Source organism: Oncorhynchus keta, chromosome 15, assembly GCF_023373465.1.
Source record: "Oncorhynchus keta strain PuntledgeMale-10-30-2019 chromosome 15, Oket_V2, whole genome shotgun sequence".
In the NCBI taxonomy this organism is placed as follows: Eukaryota; Metazoa; Chordata; class Actinopteri; order Salmoniformes; family Salmonidae; genus Oncorhynchus; species Oncorhynchus keta.
This window is the reverse complement of record NC_068435.1, coordinates 22,241,904-22,258,888: the sequence shown is the minus strand read 5'-3', so window position 1 is coordinate 22,258,888 and position 16,985 is coordinate 22,241,904. Positions and strand designations below refer to the sequence as shown.

The 16,985-nt window shown below is 42.8% G+C and overlaps 1 protein-coding gene across 9 annotated transcripts in view; it reads left to right on the top strand.

Moving 5' to 3' along the window:
* LOC118394602 (ATP-dependent 6-phosphofructokinase, platelet type-like) overlaps nt 1-16,985 on the top strand; it is a 41,762-nt gene that overhangs the window by 2,649 nt on the left and 22,128 nt on the right. For 6 of the 9 annotated variants that reach the window (XM_052463687.1, XM_052463686.1, XM_052463683.1 and 3 more), the window contains exons 2-11: nt 10,344-10,417; nt 12,558-12,635; nt 13,245-13,434; nt 13,656-13,821; nt 13,982-14,026; nt 14,283-14,391; nt 14,897-14,992; nt 16,027-16,119; nt 16,474-16,599; nt 16,909-16,973. In XM_052463687.1, the coding sequence (XP_052319647.1) occupies nt 10,344-10,417; nt 12,558-12,635; nt 13,245-13,434; nt 13,656-13,821; nt 13,982-14,026; nt 14,283-14,391; nt 14,897-14,992; nt 16,027-16,119; nt 16,474-16,599; nt 16,909-16,973 (1,042 nt within the window). Of the gene's footprint in view, nt 1-10,343; nt 10,418-12,557; nt 12,636-13,244; nt 13,435-13,655; nt 13,822-13,981; nt 14,027-14,282; nt 14,392-14,547; nt 14,644-14,896; nt 14,993-16,026; nt 16,120-16,473; nt 16,600-16,908; nt 16,974-16,985 lie in introns of all 9 variants that reach the window. The other 3 variants (XM_052463689.1, XM_052463690.1, XM_052463682.1) reach the window with 1 other exon arrangement.

Below are 16,985 nucleotides of genomic sequence, written 5' to 3'. Positions count from 1 at the left end.
CTTGTATACTGTTGTTCAGGTTAGTTATCATTGTTTTAGTTTACAATGGAGCCCCTAGTTCCACTCTTCATACCCCTGATAACTCCTTTGTCCCACCTCCCACACATGCGGTGACCTCACCTATTACAACCAGCATGTCCAGAGATACAACCTCTCATCATCACCCAGTGCCTGGTCTTACCTCCGCTGTATCAGCACCCCACCATACCCCTGTCTGCGCATTATGCCCTGAATATATTCTACCATGCCCAGAAATCTGCTCCTTTTATTCTCTGTCCCCAATGCTCAAGGCGACCAGTTTTGATAGCCTTTAGCCGCACCCTCATACTACTCCTCCTCTGTTCCGCGGGTGATGTGGAGGTAAACCCAGGCCCTGCATGTCCCCAGGCACCCTCATTTGTTGACTTCTGTGATCGAAAAAGCCTTGGTTTCATGCATGTCAACATCAGAAACCTCCTCCCTGCTTTAGCACACTCTGCTAACCCTGATGTCCTTGCCGTGTCTGAATCCTGGCTCAGGAAGGCCACCAAAAATTCTGAGATTTCCATACCCAACTATAACATCTTCCGTCAAGATAGAACTGCCAAAGGGGGAGGAGTTGCAGTCTACTGCAGAGATGGCCTGCAAAGTAATGTCATACTTTCCAGGTCCATACCCAAACAGTTCGAACTACTAATTCTGAAAATTACTCTCTCCAGAAATAAGTCTCTCACTGTTGCCGCCTGCTACCGACCCCCTCAGCACCCAGCTGTGCCCTGGACACCATTTGTGAATTGATCGCCCCCCATCTAGCTTCAGAGTTTGTTCTGATAGGTGACCTAAACTGGGATATGCTTAACACCCCGGCAGTCCTACAATCTAAGCTAGATGCCGTCAATCTCACACAAATCATCAAGGAACCTACCAGGTACAACCCTAAATCTGTAAACAAGGGCACCCTCATAGACATCATCCTGACCAACTGGCCCTCCAAATACACCTCCGCTGTCTTCAACCAGGATCTCAGCGATCACTGCCTCATTGCCTGTATCCGCTACGGAGCCGCAGTCAAACGACCAACCCTCATCACTGTCAAACGCTCCCTAAAACACTTCTGTGAGCAGGCCTTTCTAATCGACCTGGTATTCTGGAAGGACATTGACCTCATCCCGTCAGTTGAGGATGCCTGGTCATTCTTTAAAAGTATCTTCCTCACCATTTTAGATAAGCATGCTCCATTCAAAAAATGCAGAACTAAGAACAGATATAGCCCTTGGTTCACTCCAGACCTGACTGCCCTCGACCAGCACAAAAACATCCTGTGGCGGACTGCAATAGCATCGAATAGTCCCCGCGATATGCAACTGTTCAGGGAAGTCAGGAACCAATACACGCAGTCGGTCAGGAAAGCTAAGGCCAGCTTCTTCAGGCAGAAGTTTGCATCCTGTAGCTCCAACTCCAAAAAGTTCTGGGACACTGTGAAGTCCATGGAGAACAAGAGCACCTCCTCCCAGCTGCCCACTGCACTGAGGCTAGGTAACACGGTCACCACCGATAAATCCATGATTATCGAAAATTTCAACAAGCATTTCTCAACGGCTGGCCATGCCTTCCGCCTGGCTACTCCAACCTCGGCCAACAGCTCCCCCCCCCCCCGCAGCTACTCGCCCAAGCCTCTCCAGGTTCTCCTTTACCCAAATCCAGATAGCAGATGTTCTGAAAGAGCTGCAAAACCTGGACCCGTACAAATCAGCTGGGCTTGACAATCTGCCCTCTATTTCTGAAACTATCCGCCGCCATTGTCGCAACCCCTATTCCCAGCCTGTACAAACTCTTTCATATCGTCTGAGATCCCCAAGGATTGGAAAGCTGCCGCAGTCATCCCCCTCTTCAAAGGGGGAGACACCCTGGACCCAAACTGTTACAGACCCATATCCATCCTGCCCTGCCTATCTAAGGTCTTCGAAAGCCAAGTAAACAAACAGGTCACTGACCATCTCGAATCCCACCGTACCTTCTCCGCTGTGCAATCTGGTTTCCGAGCCGGTCACGGGTGCACGTCAGCCACGCTCAAGGTACTAAACAATATCATAACCGCCATCGATAAAAGACAGTACTGCGCAGCCGTCTTCATCGACCTTGCCAAGGCTTTCGACTTGGTCAATTACCATATTCTTATCGGCAGACTCAGTAGCCTCGGTTTTTCGGATGACTGCCTTGCCTGGTTCACCAATTACTTTGCAGACATAGTTCAGTGTGTCAAATCGGAGGGCAAGCTGTCCGGTCCTCAGGCAGTCTCTATGGGGGTGCCACATGGTTCAATCCTTGGGCCGACTCTTTTTTCTGTATATATCAATGATGTTGCTCTTGCTGCGGGCGATTCCCTGATCCACCTCTACGCAGACGACACCATTCTATATACTTCCGGCCCGTCCTTGGACACTGTGCTATCTAACCTCCAAACGAGCTTCAATGCCATACAACACTCCTTCCGTGGCCTCCAACTGCTCTTAAACGTTAGTAAAACCAAATGCATGCTTTTCAACCGTTCGCTGCCTGCACCCGCACGCCTGACCAGCATCACCACCCTGGATGGTTCCAACCTTGAATATGTGGACATCTATAAGTACCTAGGTGTCGGGCTAGACTGTAAACTCTCCTTCCAGACTCATATCAAACATCTCCAATCGAAAATCAAATCAAGAGTCTGCTTTCTATTCCGCAACAAAGTCTCCTTCACTCAAGCCGCCAAACTTACCCTAGTAAAACTGACTATCCTACCGATCCTCAACTTCGGCGATGTCATCTACAAAATTGCTTCCAACACTCTACTCAGCAAACTGGATGCAGTTTATCACAGTGCCATCCGTTTTGTCACTAAAGCACCTTATACCACCCACCACTGCGACTTGTATACTCTAGTCGGCTGGCCCTCGCTACATATTCGTCGCCAGACCCACTGGCTCCAGGTCATCTACAAGTCCATGCTAGGTAAAGCTCCGCCTTATCTCAGTTCACTGGTCACGATGGCAACACCCATCCGTAGCACGCACTTCAGCAGGTGTATCTCACTGATCATCCCTAAAGCAACACCTCATTTGGCCGCCTTTCGTTCCAGTTCTCTGCTGCCTGTGACTGGAACGAATTGCAAAAATCGCTGAAGTTGGAGACTTTTATCTCCCTCACCAACTTCAAACATCTGCTATCTGAGCAGCTAACCGATCGCTGCAGCTGTACATAGTCTATCGGTAAATAGCCCACCCATTTTTACCTACCTCATCCCCATACTGTTTTTATTTATTTACTTTTCTGCTCTTTTGCACACCAATATCTCTACCTGTACATGACCATCTGATCATTTATCACTCCACTGTTAATCTGCAAAATTGTAATTATTCCCCTACCTCATGCCTTTTGCACACAATGTATATAGACGCCCCCCCTTTTTTTTTCCTACTGTGTTATTGACTTGTTAATTGTTTACTCCATGTGTAACTCTGTGTTGTCTGTTCACACTGCTATGCTTTATCTTGGCCAGGTCGCAGTTGCAAATGAGAACTTGTTTTCAACTAGCCTACCTGGTTAAATAAAGGTGAAAAAATAAATAAATAATATATATATATATATATATATATATATACTATTTGTTCAGCACTTTTGAAATATGCATGAATAGAATTAAGTTCATGGGCCATTCTTACAGTATTTTCCCTGTACACCAAGACAGAACCGTGGGATAAATGAAGGGGGCATATAAGCAGACAATGAATGCTCTTAAAATATTGAATGATCACATTTCTCTCAAACAGGCTATAGGCTACATGTGCAACACCAATTAAGAACAGTAGGCTAGGTTATGAGGGGGAAAGGGACCAAATGTATAGGGTGCGCCACATGGGCTACTAATAGCTAATTACACAACATACACTTAGTATTGCTTTCGTAGCTACAGTATACATATCTCCCTGGCATATTACATAATTTATGCAGCAGCATACAATATATTTTTGTACTCACCTTGTTGTGCTGTGCTCACTTGAACAGGAAGGTGGCACGGGGGTCCTTCTTGTGGGCAAATTTAGTCATCAATGTCTGGCATTTTCTGGATTTATGCTGCTTTCAAGACAACTGGGAACTCAGAAAAAAACAGGGCCGATTCATGACGTCAGTGATCTTCAGGTTGGAGCGCTAGAAAGAAGCCCAAGTTCCCGACATCCGAGTTGGATAATCGTTTTTGTCAGCGTTTTTGTCAGCGTTCCCATTTCTCTTGAACCCACTGAAGTCTGTTGCATGTGAATTTGTATCCTTTTAAGCTTGGAAAAGAGACCCTTAAACCCAGACTTGGACAACACACCTACTCCACTGAATAGCAGGCTAGTGATTGCTTAGCAATGCTTGCAGTTAGCCACTGATTCCTTCGAAGCCTCTCATTGTTGAATTTCCATCTGGTTGTGTAATGTTTATGTTCAATGGTCGATGAGCACCGATACGTTTTATCTATAATTTATCTTCATATGAAAAGGATTTGCCAGTAGATTGTCGACTTGATCCATGAGGATGACTGCTTGTCTAGCTTGCTAGCTAAGATTTTGAAAGTTTGATGTTGACATGATCAGTCCAACCTAAGCTACACTAGATATAATGTGATTTGATGTCATTTTATCTGTGGTCAATGACCTTGAGCCTTTGATGGGCACTTCTAATGTAACTGTATGTCAGCACCAAAGAGCCTAGAATTTTCGAGTTCTCTCCGTAGATTTTGCGGTGACGTAGTGTCCCCGTGAGTGACAGAACACTTAGCCAATCACAGCGCAACAAGAGAACATTACCAACCCCTACGCTCTGTATTTTCCACTAGCTGCCCCACCACCACAGAAAGCACTGAGCTAGGCTGAAACACCTTAATTTTGGAGCTGCCTTACTCAAGAAAGCAAAAAACAGACCATGTTTGTGTGCGGCTTTATTAACTCAATGATTTTTAAATGTTTTACATTGTTTGCAAACTGATATTAGCACGTGTTAATGCCACAATAGCATGCAAAACTGGCACTTTTTTCAGCTCTGCCCCACCTGTCCTGAATGATGGGTTGCCACTGCATACTAGCCTATCAATATTCTAATGTATTTAATTTGATATCAGCCTATTTCAATGTGACTATCATTATAAAGTTCCCTGTGCATTAAAACATCTGAGGATTAACATTTGTGCCAGGCTGGCACGAAGTGGCGGGGGGTTGTGTCCCAAATTACCAATACAGCGTATTACTTTTGACCAGAACCCTTAGGGCTCTGATAAAAATTGGTGTACTTTACAGGGAATATTGTGCCATTTGGGACACAGCCACAGTGCACCTTATGGGACACAAGGAGAGGTGGCTGCCAATTAAAACACATCTTGACTATTGTAGCGCGCATGGCATTACTAATGGGCAGACAAGCACGTGAAGAGGAGGATGGGGATGAGAATAGGGTAGACCTACGTGAGGCGCTGCAAGTAGTGGAGTTGTCCCCTGGGTTTCTTAACTCCGAAATGTAGCCTACCTCTCACAGAGTTGAGAAATTTGGCTACCGCTATGTGTCACTATAATGTGACACAACACTACACAACTGACATCTCAGTAAAGGACTGTGGTAGTAATACGTGTGACTCAGCCATTCATTGTTCCATGCCTGGCCCTGGCTGTCATTCACTAATAATATTGTACTCTTTTTACATGGACTATCTTATTGGCAGACTACAGCAGGCTGAGATTTCCACTGAATTTATGATACTGTAGTACATTTGCAACAATAGTCTACTGTATCTGTCATTAAAGTGTGACATAGTGGGGAGTAGAGTAGTAGGCTACTCCCTTTCTCATCAGAGTACTAGTTCTAAAAAGCCTACACGTGTAACCATGTAATGACGCTTTATCTCTTCACAGCTTTAAAGATTGTTACTGGCATGGCCCAAATATTTTCACCTTGCTCAAAGCCTTCAAATACACTGTTGTGTCGCTTTGTTTCATTGCCCTGCTGTTCTTTACTTTGCTTGATCCTATCTTGAAGGGTCAGTAGTGCTGGAAGGAAGAGGTTGTATGCATATGTCTGTGTTGAGAAATACACTGCATCCTGTTGCTGTAGAGCAGGGATCATCAACTAGATTCAGCCGCGTCCAAATGTATTTTTTTGGAGTGGCTGGTCAGTTGGCCGGAACATAATAACACTTCTTTTTTTTACTGCAAATTGACCACAAGAAGACCATAATATTGACGAAAACATCATTTCAAACCTTGCTTACAGTTGTATACGATATCTCTATGTGTGGGAATACATGGGAACAGATGACCAAAATTAAAATCACTAGGGCTGATTTCCTGGTGTTGTTGTTGTCTTCTATGTCCAACAATGAAAATGCAAATAAAGAAACTTGGGTGGGCCAAATAAACAACCAGTTGGGGAACCCTGCTGTCAGTTGCGTGCGTGGGTAAAATCACTGGGGAAGCCAAGTGCAATTAAGTGCAAATTTTAAAATTTTTAAGACTGCATGATGCGACTCTAATGATGATTTGAAAAAAGTTGCTTGAAAGGCATGATCTCGGTTTTGTTTTTTTGCCTAGGCTGTACACACTACATCAATCACTCATTCAAAATTTGACAAGCAATTGATCATGTCTAGAATTTCATGGTGGCATCCCCTTTGTGTGGCCGTAATGCACCCTAAAAGAATCCATGCCTTTTGTGGCCAGTGAGTGCTGCACACTCAATCACGTTATCGGGTCTTTCTCACAGGCTACAAGTGAAGACAGACACATCAGGGACACAACTGCACACATCCTTATCCAATTCCGAGGTGAACTTTGAAGATATTGGAAGAACTGTCCACATTTACTTTTGTCAGCCAACAAGATGAGTAGGTTGAAGTCGGACGTTTACATACACCTTAGAAAAATGCATTTAAACTCAGTTTTTCACAATTCCTGACATTTAATCCTAGTAAAAAATCCCTGTCTTAGGTCAGTTAGGATCACCACTTTATTTTAAGAATGTGTAATGTCAGAATAATAGTAGAGATAATGATTTATTTCAGCTTTTATTTATTTTCTCACTTTCTCAGTGGGTCAAAAGTTTACATACAATTAGTATTTGGTAGCATTGCCTTTTAAATTGTTTAACTTGGGTCAAACGTTTCAGGTAGCCTTCCACAAGCTTCCCACAATAAGTTGGGTGAATTTTGGCCCATTCCTCCTGACAGAGCTGGTGTAACTGAGTCAGGTTTGTAGGCCTCCTTGCTCGCACACGCTTTTTCAGTTCTGTCCACAAATCGTCTATAAGATTGAGGTCAGGGCTTTGTGATGACCACTCCAATACCTTGACTTTGTTGTCCTTAAGCCATTTTTCCACAACTTTGGAAGTATGCTTGGGGTCATTGTCCATTTGGAAGACCCATTTTCGACCAAGCTTTAACTTCCTGACTGATGTCTTGAGATGTTGCTTTAATATATCCACATCATTTTGCTCACTCATGATGCCATCTATTTTGTGAAGTGCACCAGTCCCTCCTGCAGCAAAGCACCCCAACAACATGATGCTGCCACCCCCGTTCTTCACAGTTGGGATGGTGTACTTCGGCTTGCAAGCCCCCTTTTTCCTCCAAACATAACAATGGTCATTATGGCCAAACAGTTCTATTTTTGTTTCATCAGACCAGAGGACTTTTCTCCAAAAAGTACGATCTTTGTCCCCATGTGCAGTTGCAAACCGTAGTCTGGCTTTTTCATGGCAGTTTTGGAGCAGTGGCCTCTTCCTTGCTGAGCCGCCTTTCAGGTTATGTCGATATAGGACTCGTTTTACTGTGGCTATAGATACTTTTGTACCTGTTTCCTCCAGCATCTTCACAAGGCCCTTTGCTGTTGTTCTGGGATTGATTTGCACTTTCGCACCAAAGTATGTTCATCTCTAGGAGACAGAACACGTATCCTTCCTGAGCGGTATGAGAGCTGCGTGGTCCCATGGTGTTTATACTTGCGTACTATTGTTTGTACAGATGAATGTGGTACCTTTTAGGCGTTTGGAAATTGCTCCCAAGGATGAACTAGACATGTGGAGGTCTACAAATTTTTATTTTTATGTCTTCGCTGATTTCTTTTGATTTTTCCCATGATGTCAAGCAAAGAGGCACTGAGTTTGAAGGTAGGCCTTGAAATACATCCACAGATACACCTCCAATTGACTCAAATGATTATCCTATCAGAAGCTTCTAAAGCCATGACATAATTTTCTGGAATTTTCCAAGCTGTTTAAAGGCACAGTTATCTTAGTGTATGTAAACTTCTGACCCACTGGAATTGTGATACAGTGAATTATTAATGAAATAAGCTGTCTGTAAACAATTGTTGGAAAAAATACTTGTGTCCTGCACAAAGTAGATCCTAACTGACTTGCCAAAACTATATTTTGTTAACAAGAAATTTGTTGAGTGGTTGAAAAATGAGTTTTCTTGACTCCAACCTAAGTGTATGTAAACTTCCGACTTCAACTGTAGATGGTTGTCACATAGAGAGACAGGAGCACTGTTTTGATCGCTCGGATGCTTTCTCCTGTGAGAAAATTATTAAACACAGAGAGATGAAAGATACATTATTTTATGTGTTTTTATTTTTTTCTTGGTACATTTTTGGGGGAAGCCTGGTTTCCCTTGGTATTCATGAATACACACCACTGCCTGCTGTAGAGAAATCAAACATAACTAAACATACCTAATCCATAATCTCTACGAACACTACTTGGCCGTCTTAAAGATACATTTGTCCCTCGCTATCAAATAAACACCCGAATCAAACTTTTGTTACAATCACACTACATTCCTGCTGTGTCAACAGTGGGCTACCATTAGACCAAGCACTTTGTACGAGACTACCTACCATGAAATCTACCATTGTCTACACAGCAGGAATATAGTGCAAAAGTCCCGTCAGAATCCAGCTGTGGTCGAAGCTAGAAAGCATCCTGTAGCCTACCCTGAAGACTAGAACATTCACATGATGTAAGTAAAAACCACTAAGACTTCTGGCAGTCTTATCTGCCAGAAAATATCAGTTGGTTCTGTATATAGGGTGATTCCTAAAATTACTTACAGAACCATTGGCCATGCTTCAGGAAATCTTCCAGTGGGATTCAGTGTTTATTTATTTTATTTGCCAACCTACATTGGCTAATATATGCACCATTTTCTGTGTACACACAGGTCTCCTTCATCTTATATTGTTAGTGGTCTCCTAGCAACAGTGACTGGCACCAGCCAACCCACAGTACCAGAATCCGTGCTCGTTAGCATCGACCCAGACAACAGACCCTTAATATCTGTGCCAGACCAACCATGCACTCTGGTCTCTCTACAGTCTGTTTACTGTGAAGGCATGCTGATTCTGAAATGAAACCTTATATCCTATATAGTGTACCCTATGTGGGCCCTGGTCAAAGTAAGTGCACTATATAAGGAATAGGGGTAAAAACTAGCGCACTATAGGGAATAGGGTCCCATTTCAGACGCACGTGAGTTCATTGTTGTGGGCCTAAGAAGCTCTTGGAGGCTGACACTAACAATAATGACATCCAAGGCAGCGCCTGCTCCCGCCCACACGCCGAGTGCTCTGGGAAGCCAGTGAATAGCAGCCTTGTTGTGTGGTGTGGGAGAAGTGGAAGGACATCAGCATAGAGCAGTCTTGGCACCATAGGGCTGCCCTACTGTTCTTGGCTGCGTGTACAGACTAATGAGAATGTAGCTGTAAGCAGTAAGTGCTACACTCTTAGAAAAAAAAGGGTTCTAAAAGGGTTCTTTGGCTGTCCCCATAGGAGAACCCGTTTTGGTTCCAGGTAGAACCCCTTTGGGTTCCATGTAGAGCCCTCTGTGGAAGGGGAAGCAAAAAGGAACCAAAAAGGGTTCTTACCTGGAACCAAAAATGGTTCCTTAAAGGGTTATCCTATGGGGACAGCTAGATAACCCTTTTACTGTAGGTACTAGATTAGAGTGTATTGTCTTGTCCGTAATAAGGTAACCAAAGATACGGCATTCAAAATTATTCCCACACTTGTATAACAATATTAACATAGTTTTGGTGCAACTAAGATGCAAGTCTTTGTAATCATTATGACCAATTTCCACACTGTCAATGGAAAATGTACTAGATACTGAATCAAGGTCAATGCCTATGCAAGTATCTTTCTCTGCTGGACGGAGCACACCATGTTAACTTGATTTACATGATTCATCCCATCTCCCTGATTTTTATTTTCAGCCTGTAGCCTACCAAATATAACATGCATTGTCATATAATGAATGTATTTTTCATTCTCTCTGACTCTGTGTTGTTGTTGTTGTGCAGGTATGAATGCTGCTGTACGGGCTGTGGTCCGCATGGGTATTTATGTGGGAGCTAAAGTCTACTTCGTCCATGAGGTGAGATCATGATAGACACTCCCGCGGGCTTGTACTGTTCTACCACTGACACTGAGACAAATCAACACCGACAAGCTCTGTGCTCATAGGGCAAAGCTTTTTCTTTGAGCAGTAGTGGTTTGGATAAACAAAATGTTACAGAATGAAATAGAACACTAAATGAAATTGGTGATTAAAAGGATCTCTATGTAGAATGTGTAATGTTTAAATAAAACAGAGGAGGAGCGATTCTTCGGCATAAATGTTCAACGATGACTTATTTTATTTAAGGGTCATGGAAATGAGAAGTATTTGAATTGGAAACTTGTGAAGTCATGGTGTTGGTAGCGGGAGCAGTTTCCCATACATAAGCAGCTAATTAATTTGCTGAGGAAATCATACTCTGGAGGTTATCTAATAATGTTCCTGTCCACTGGGGTCAAATCAAATTGTATTTGTCACATGCTTCATAAACAGGTGTAGACTAGAGTGAAATGCTTGCTTACAGGCCCTTCCCAACAATGGGGTCAAATAAAATAATTTCAGGGCTTAAGAATTAACTTAAGTGTGATTCTGTCTACTTTCACTTAATGCTTTTATAAGGATGATGTAATGCCTGGTCATAAGAGGTCATGATGGAATACTGTGTGAGAATATCAAATCAAACTGTATTTGTCACATGCTTTGTAAACAACAGGTGTGGACTAACAGTGAAATGCTTACTTACGGGTCCTTCCCAACAATGCAGAGAAATAATCGAAAAATAATAACACAAGGAATAAATACACGAGTAATGATAACTTTGCTACTGTATATACACGGGGTACCGGCATACATAGACAACTCGAGGTAAGATCAATTTGGCCCAAACCTGAAAATTAGATGAGCCATCCCTTTAACACTAGCACAAATGATGCCCACTTATTAAAGCTACACTGATGTATCTCACAGCATGCTGTTGTTTATTCAGACTCATGGCGATGGCACTACAGGGACGTCTGAAGCTTCCTGTAATCCAATTATTTAGACATTGACACCAGAGCTCTTATCCTCCCGCCGCCATTGAGTTATCTACAGAGTAGATAACAACATGTTACAGTTAGCCTCTTGCAGAGCGTATGTCCCAAATTCCAACCTATTCTGTATAGTGCACTACTTTTGGTGTGCATAGGGCTCTGGTAAAAAGCTGTGCACTATATAGGGACTAGTGTGCCATTTGAGACACAGACAGTGAGTGTGCTGTGAGCCTGCTCAATGGAATACCTTTTATCGGTCATCAAACACTGGAGTCTCTAACAATAGACGACACTTAAGCAAAGACTCCAGCCACCCAAGTCAAAGGGTTCTCTCTACTAGCACACAGCAAGCACTACCAATGCAAGTATGGAACCAACAGGATCCCGAATAGCTTTGACCCCCAAGCCATAAGACTGCTAAATAAATAGTTAACTAATTAGCTACCTGCATTGACCCTTTTTGCACTAACTATTTGTCTCATCACATGCTGTTACTGTTTATCATCTATCCTGTAGCCTAGTGACTTCATCCCTACCTATATGTACATATCTACCTCAATTACCCTGCACATTGACTTGGTACTGAGAGACAGCATCCATGATAATCTGTTGTTTACTTTTGCTACAGGTAGCAGTTAGCATGATTTAGCATTGTCCTCTCAAAATGAATGTAAGTCAATATCCCTGATGTTATCAAAGATGCGTTGCAGAGTCAACGACTGTTACTATGTAACAACATTACCTAATTCATGAATATGTTCATATTACTATTAGGAAATATAGGCCTATGCTGTGAGATAATGTTAATATGTTCATATTACTATTAGGAAATATAGGCCTGTGCTGTGAGATAATGTTAATATGTTCATATTACTATTAGGAAATATAGGCCTATGCTGTGAGATAATGTTAATATGTTCATATTACTATTAGGAAATATAGGCCTGTGCTGTGAGATAATGTTAATATGTTCATATTACTATTAGGAAATATAGGCCTGTGCTGTGAGATAATGTTAATATGTTCATATTACTATTAGGAAATATAGTCCTATGCTGTGAGATAATGTTAATATGTTCATATTACTATTAGGAAATATAGGCCTGTGCTGTGAGATGATGTTAATATGTATTTTCTCTATGCAGGGTTACCAGGGTATGGTAGATGGTGGGGATAACATTGAAGAGGCATCATGGGAAAGTGTCTCCAGCATGCTGCAAGTGGTAAGTAGTGCAATGAATGTCTTTAGGCAAAATACTATGGATTTGTTTAACATTATCATCACAGTCACAGGCTATATATATAGTATACATAGGGGTTAATGCATTTTTTGGCCAGAGGCTACAGTATACTATACAGTATATGATGGTTAATGGTTTGAATATATCAGTGGTCCCAGAAGTTACAAATTGCATGAGACAGATGAGCGCAGCTGCATTTCTGGCCGATGCTAAACCGAGTGGAAGGTGGATTCTGCATGAACCTGATAGTTAATGACAACAAAACACACCACACAACACAACACTAAAACAATATGTGAGATGTTGAATTAATGACACCTATCAATGCAGCAGTGCTCAATTGTGTCAGATAATATCATCCATTGGTTTCATCCATCCACATTCATCCGTCTATCCTTCTAACATGAATTAATTCAGTCATCCATCCATCCCTCCATCTATCCTTCACCCATCCATCCAATCTTCATTCATCTATCCACCAACCTCAACCTATCCATCCATCAATTCAGTTGTCATCCATCCATCAAACCATCTTTCCAACTGTCATTCATCCATTCATCTGAATTCTTGACTGTTGTGTTTTCCTGTCAGGGTGGCACAGTCATTGGCAGTGCCCGCTGCAAGGAGTTCCGCAGCCACGAGGGGCGTCTGAAGGCTGCCCACCACCTGGTGCAGCGTGACATCACCAACCTGTGTGTGATCGGAGGGGACGGCAGCCTCACTGGGGCCAACCTCTTCAGAGAGGAGTGGAGCGGACTACTGGAGGAACTGGTCCAGCAGGGTATCTCAAAGTTATAGTCAATGGAGTGGACCAAATGTTCACAGTAATCTACTCCATCATTAATTTCTACACAAATGTTTTTATTTATATGCCTGACATGTTGTAGTAAAACATGTATTACTATGTATTACCAAAGCCTGTATACAGCCATTCCATCTATGAGTGTACACTACTCAGTAGTGAAGCCAGTTGGTTCATGTTGTGTTGCATTGTGAATAAAGGTCTGATTGATGAGAAGGCTGCCCAGAACAATTCAGAGCTGCACATCGTGGGAATGGTGGGCTCCATCGACAACGACTTCTGTGGCACTGACATGACAATCGGGACAGACTCTGCCCTGCACAGAATCATAGAGGTGGTGGACGCAATCATGACTACAGCCCAGAGGTACTGACATAGATGATTGTTGTTGAATGGTACATTTCTTAACTATTAGATGAGCCAACATTTACACAGACAGAGGTACTGACAGATACAGTGATATATTTCGATCAGTGGTCATGTTTGTACACATACAACATTTACAGACTTATGTCCTTTCTCCCAGCCACCAGAGGACGTTTGTGCTGGAGGTCATGGGAAGACATTGTGGGTATGGAATGGCATTTAATTTCTGCTTTCATTTCCTGCTTTATTCTTGTACTTGCTACAATTTAGCAATGGACTCTCAGCAGTCCTGCTTTGAAAATGTTTGAACATAATACATACGTGTGTGTGTGTGTGTGTGTGTGTGTGTGTGTGTGTGTGTGTGTGTGTGTGTGTGTGTGTGTGTGTGTGTGTGTGTGTGTGTGTGTGTGTGTGTGTGTGTGTGTGTGTGTGTGTGTGTGTGTGTGTGTGTGTGTGTGTAGGTACCTGGCCCTAGTAAGTGCTCTGGCCTGCGGGGCTGACTGGGTGCTGATCCCTGAGATGCCCCCTGAGGACGGGTGGGAGGAACAGATGTGTCAGAAACTGTCTGAGGTAACCACACACACATCTGCAGATCTAACAAATACATTTCAATCTATACCTCACATTGAATAGGATTTATTGCTTAGTGATAACACGTTGTAGTGTATTGTATTTCCTTCCACCGTAGCAAAAGCAGCAGTGTTCATTGTGTTTCTTAATGTCCAGAGCCGATCCAGGGGTTCAAGGCTGAATATAATCATAGTTGCTGAAGGAGCCATTGACAGACAAGGAAAGGCTATTACTGTTAATAATGTCAAGGATGTGAGTACCTGAATATGCAACGTAGGGGGAACCAAAAGCAGGTCCTACAGATGTGTGAATAGCTCCATGCTTTACAGATGAAAGGACTCTGTTAAGTGAGAGATGGACAGAGGTCGTAGGCAGATCTGTTCTTTCTCTCTCTCTGATAGGCATGCAGCTGTTTCAGCATAAACCGGGTCCAGCTTTTGAAAAGCCAAATGCAAAAATGTTCTGTCATGTACTGTATATCTGTGCTTTGTTTGTATCCTTATAGAATCGTGCAGATAAGAAACGGCTCAATATCATTATTGTAGCAGAGGGGGCGATAGATTCTCACAACAAGCCTATCACTACAGACCATATTAAGGAAGTAAGTACTCAGCTGTCCTGTACTGGTGGAGTACTCCTCTGCAGACCTGGGTTCAAATCCTATTTGAAATCTTTTTGCGACTTTCTATTGGTTTAATTGCGCCAGACAAGCTCAATCAAGCCCACATTAAGTATTTGAAATGATTTCATATTGTATTTGAACCCAGGTCTGGTACAGTACTTCTGTGTGCCGTGGTTACTTCTGGCTGCACATCGTCATCTCTCCATCTCTCTGTCCCATTAACAACATGCTGTCCATGTTTTAACTCTTCATCTAAGTATTTTATTGGATCTTTCTTAGTGATGTGAACTTCTGTGAATTATTCTTTGTCCTGTTTGTGCCTTTGCAACCTTGTTCTTCATCAGCATACCTAACCTGGTAAGCATAGAAATCCATATAGAACTTATAGGATCTCTGTTCTGGTAAGAGTCTTATACAGTACAGTTTACCTGGCAGAACAAAAGAACAAGGTCTGAGTCCAAAATGACACCCTATTCTCTATAATATACTGTACTAGTTTTGACCAGCTCTGGTTTAAAGTAGTGCACTATATAGGGAATAGGGTGCCATTTGGAACACACAGGTGTAAGTGTTGGAGACTCACTTACAGTGTACATGACAGGAACTGTTTTGCATGGGTGTACAGTGCTTGTGCTTTCCCCTACTGTCTTTCTTCCTAAGGTATAGCATGCCAATTCTCTTTCTACCATACATTACAAATAGACAATTGTTGCATTCCAAATGGCACCCTATTCACTATATCATGGTCCTGGGGACCCAAAAGGCTGCACATTTTGGTTTTTGCCTTAGCACTACACAGCTGATTCAGCTCATCATCAAATCTTTGATTAGTGGAATCAGATGTGCACTCCTTTGGGTCCCTAGGACCAGGATTAAGAAACACTGATCTATATAATGCATTACTTTTGTAGTAGTGAATAGGGTGCCATTTGGGACGTAAGTGTTATTTGATTACTCTGCTAATTTGAGGAAACGTACATTGCTCAATACCTGGCCTTCCTCTCCTACTATAGTTGGTTGTTAGCTGTCTGGGCTTTGACACCCGAGTCACCATCCTGGGTCACGTCCAGAGAGGAGGAACCCCCTCTGCCTTTGACCGGATCCTGGTGAGTGTTACCCACATACTCACATACAATGAAAAGGCCCTTATAGACTGGGTTGCTTCCTAAATGGCACCCTATTCCCTATATAATGCACTACTTTTCAGTTAGAGGCACAGCCATTTGTGCTGCCGTCTGTCTAATAGCTGAATAATATCCCTGGTTTGTTTCTTTTGGTTAGTAACCATGAGGAAGTTTCAGTATGATAATCATCATTTAAAGAGCATGTCATTTCATACTGTTATGCAATTTCTAACTTGAACTTGAAGTTATTTTCCCAGTGTCCCAAATCACCATTAATTCTAAGTTGACCCCAGTATAAATATTATTTGACCTTTGCCCTCCACCCTGTCTGTCCAGGCCAGTCGTATGGGAGTGGAGGCGGTCCTGGCCCTGTTGGAGGCGTCAGCCAGCACACCGGCCTGCGTAGTGTCTCTGTGTGGGAACCAGGCTGTCCGTCTGCCCCTCATGGAGTGTGTTCAGATGGTACACTTACACTGTGTGTTCACATGCTATACAGGCCCTGCTGGGACCCTGGATTAGTATTCTGTACAGGGTACAGATGGGGATGGCCGCCAGCCAAGATAGTGGGTGTGAGATTGCTTTACTCAACAGTAATGAACACGTATGAAGTAATAGCCTACCCCTTTGTGACGTTTTCAGGTTCTACACCATTCACAGAATGCATCAAGTACTTCTACCTACTGTATAAATTATATATCTATTATGAATAAAGACGATTGATAGGCTGTTGATTCCAGACACATTAACCACTCTTATTTATGTTCTCAATAGACACAAGACGTCCAGAAAGCCATGGACGAGAAGAATTTTGAGGAAGCTGTGAGACTGCGTGGCAGGTACATTATCTG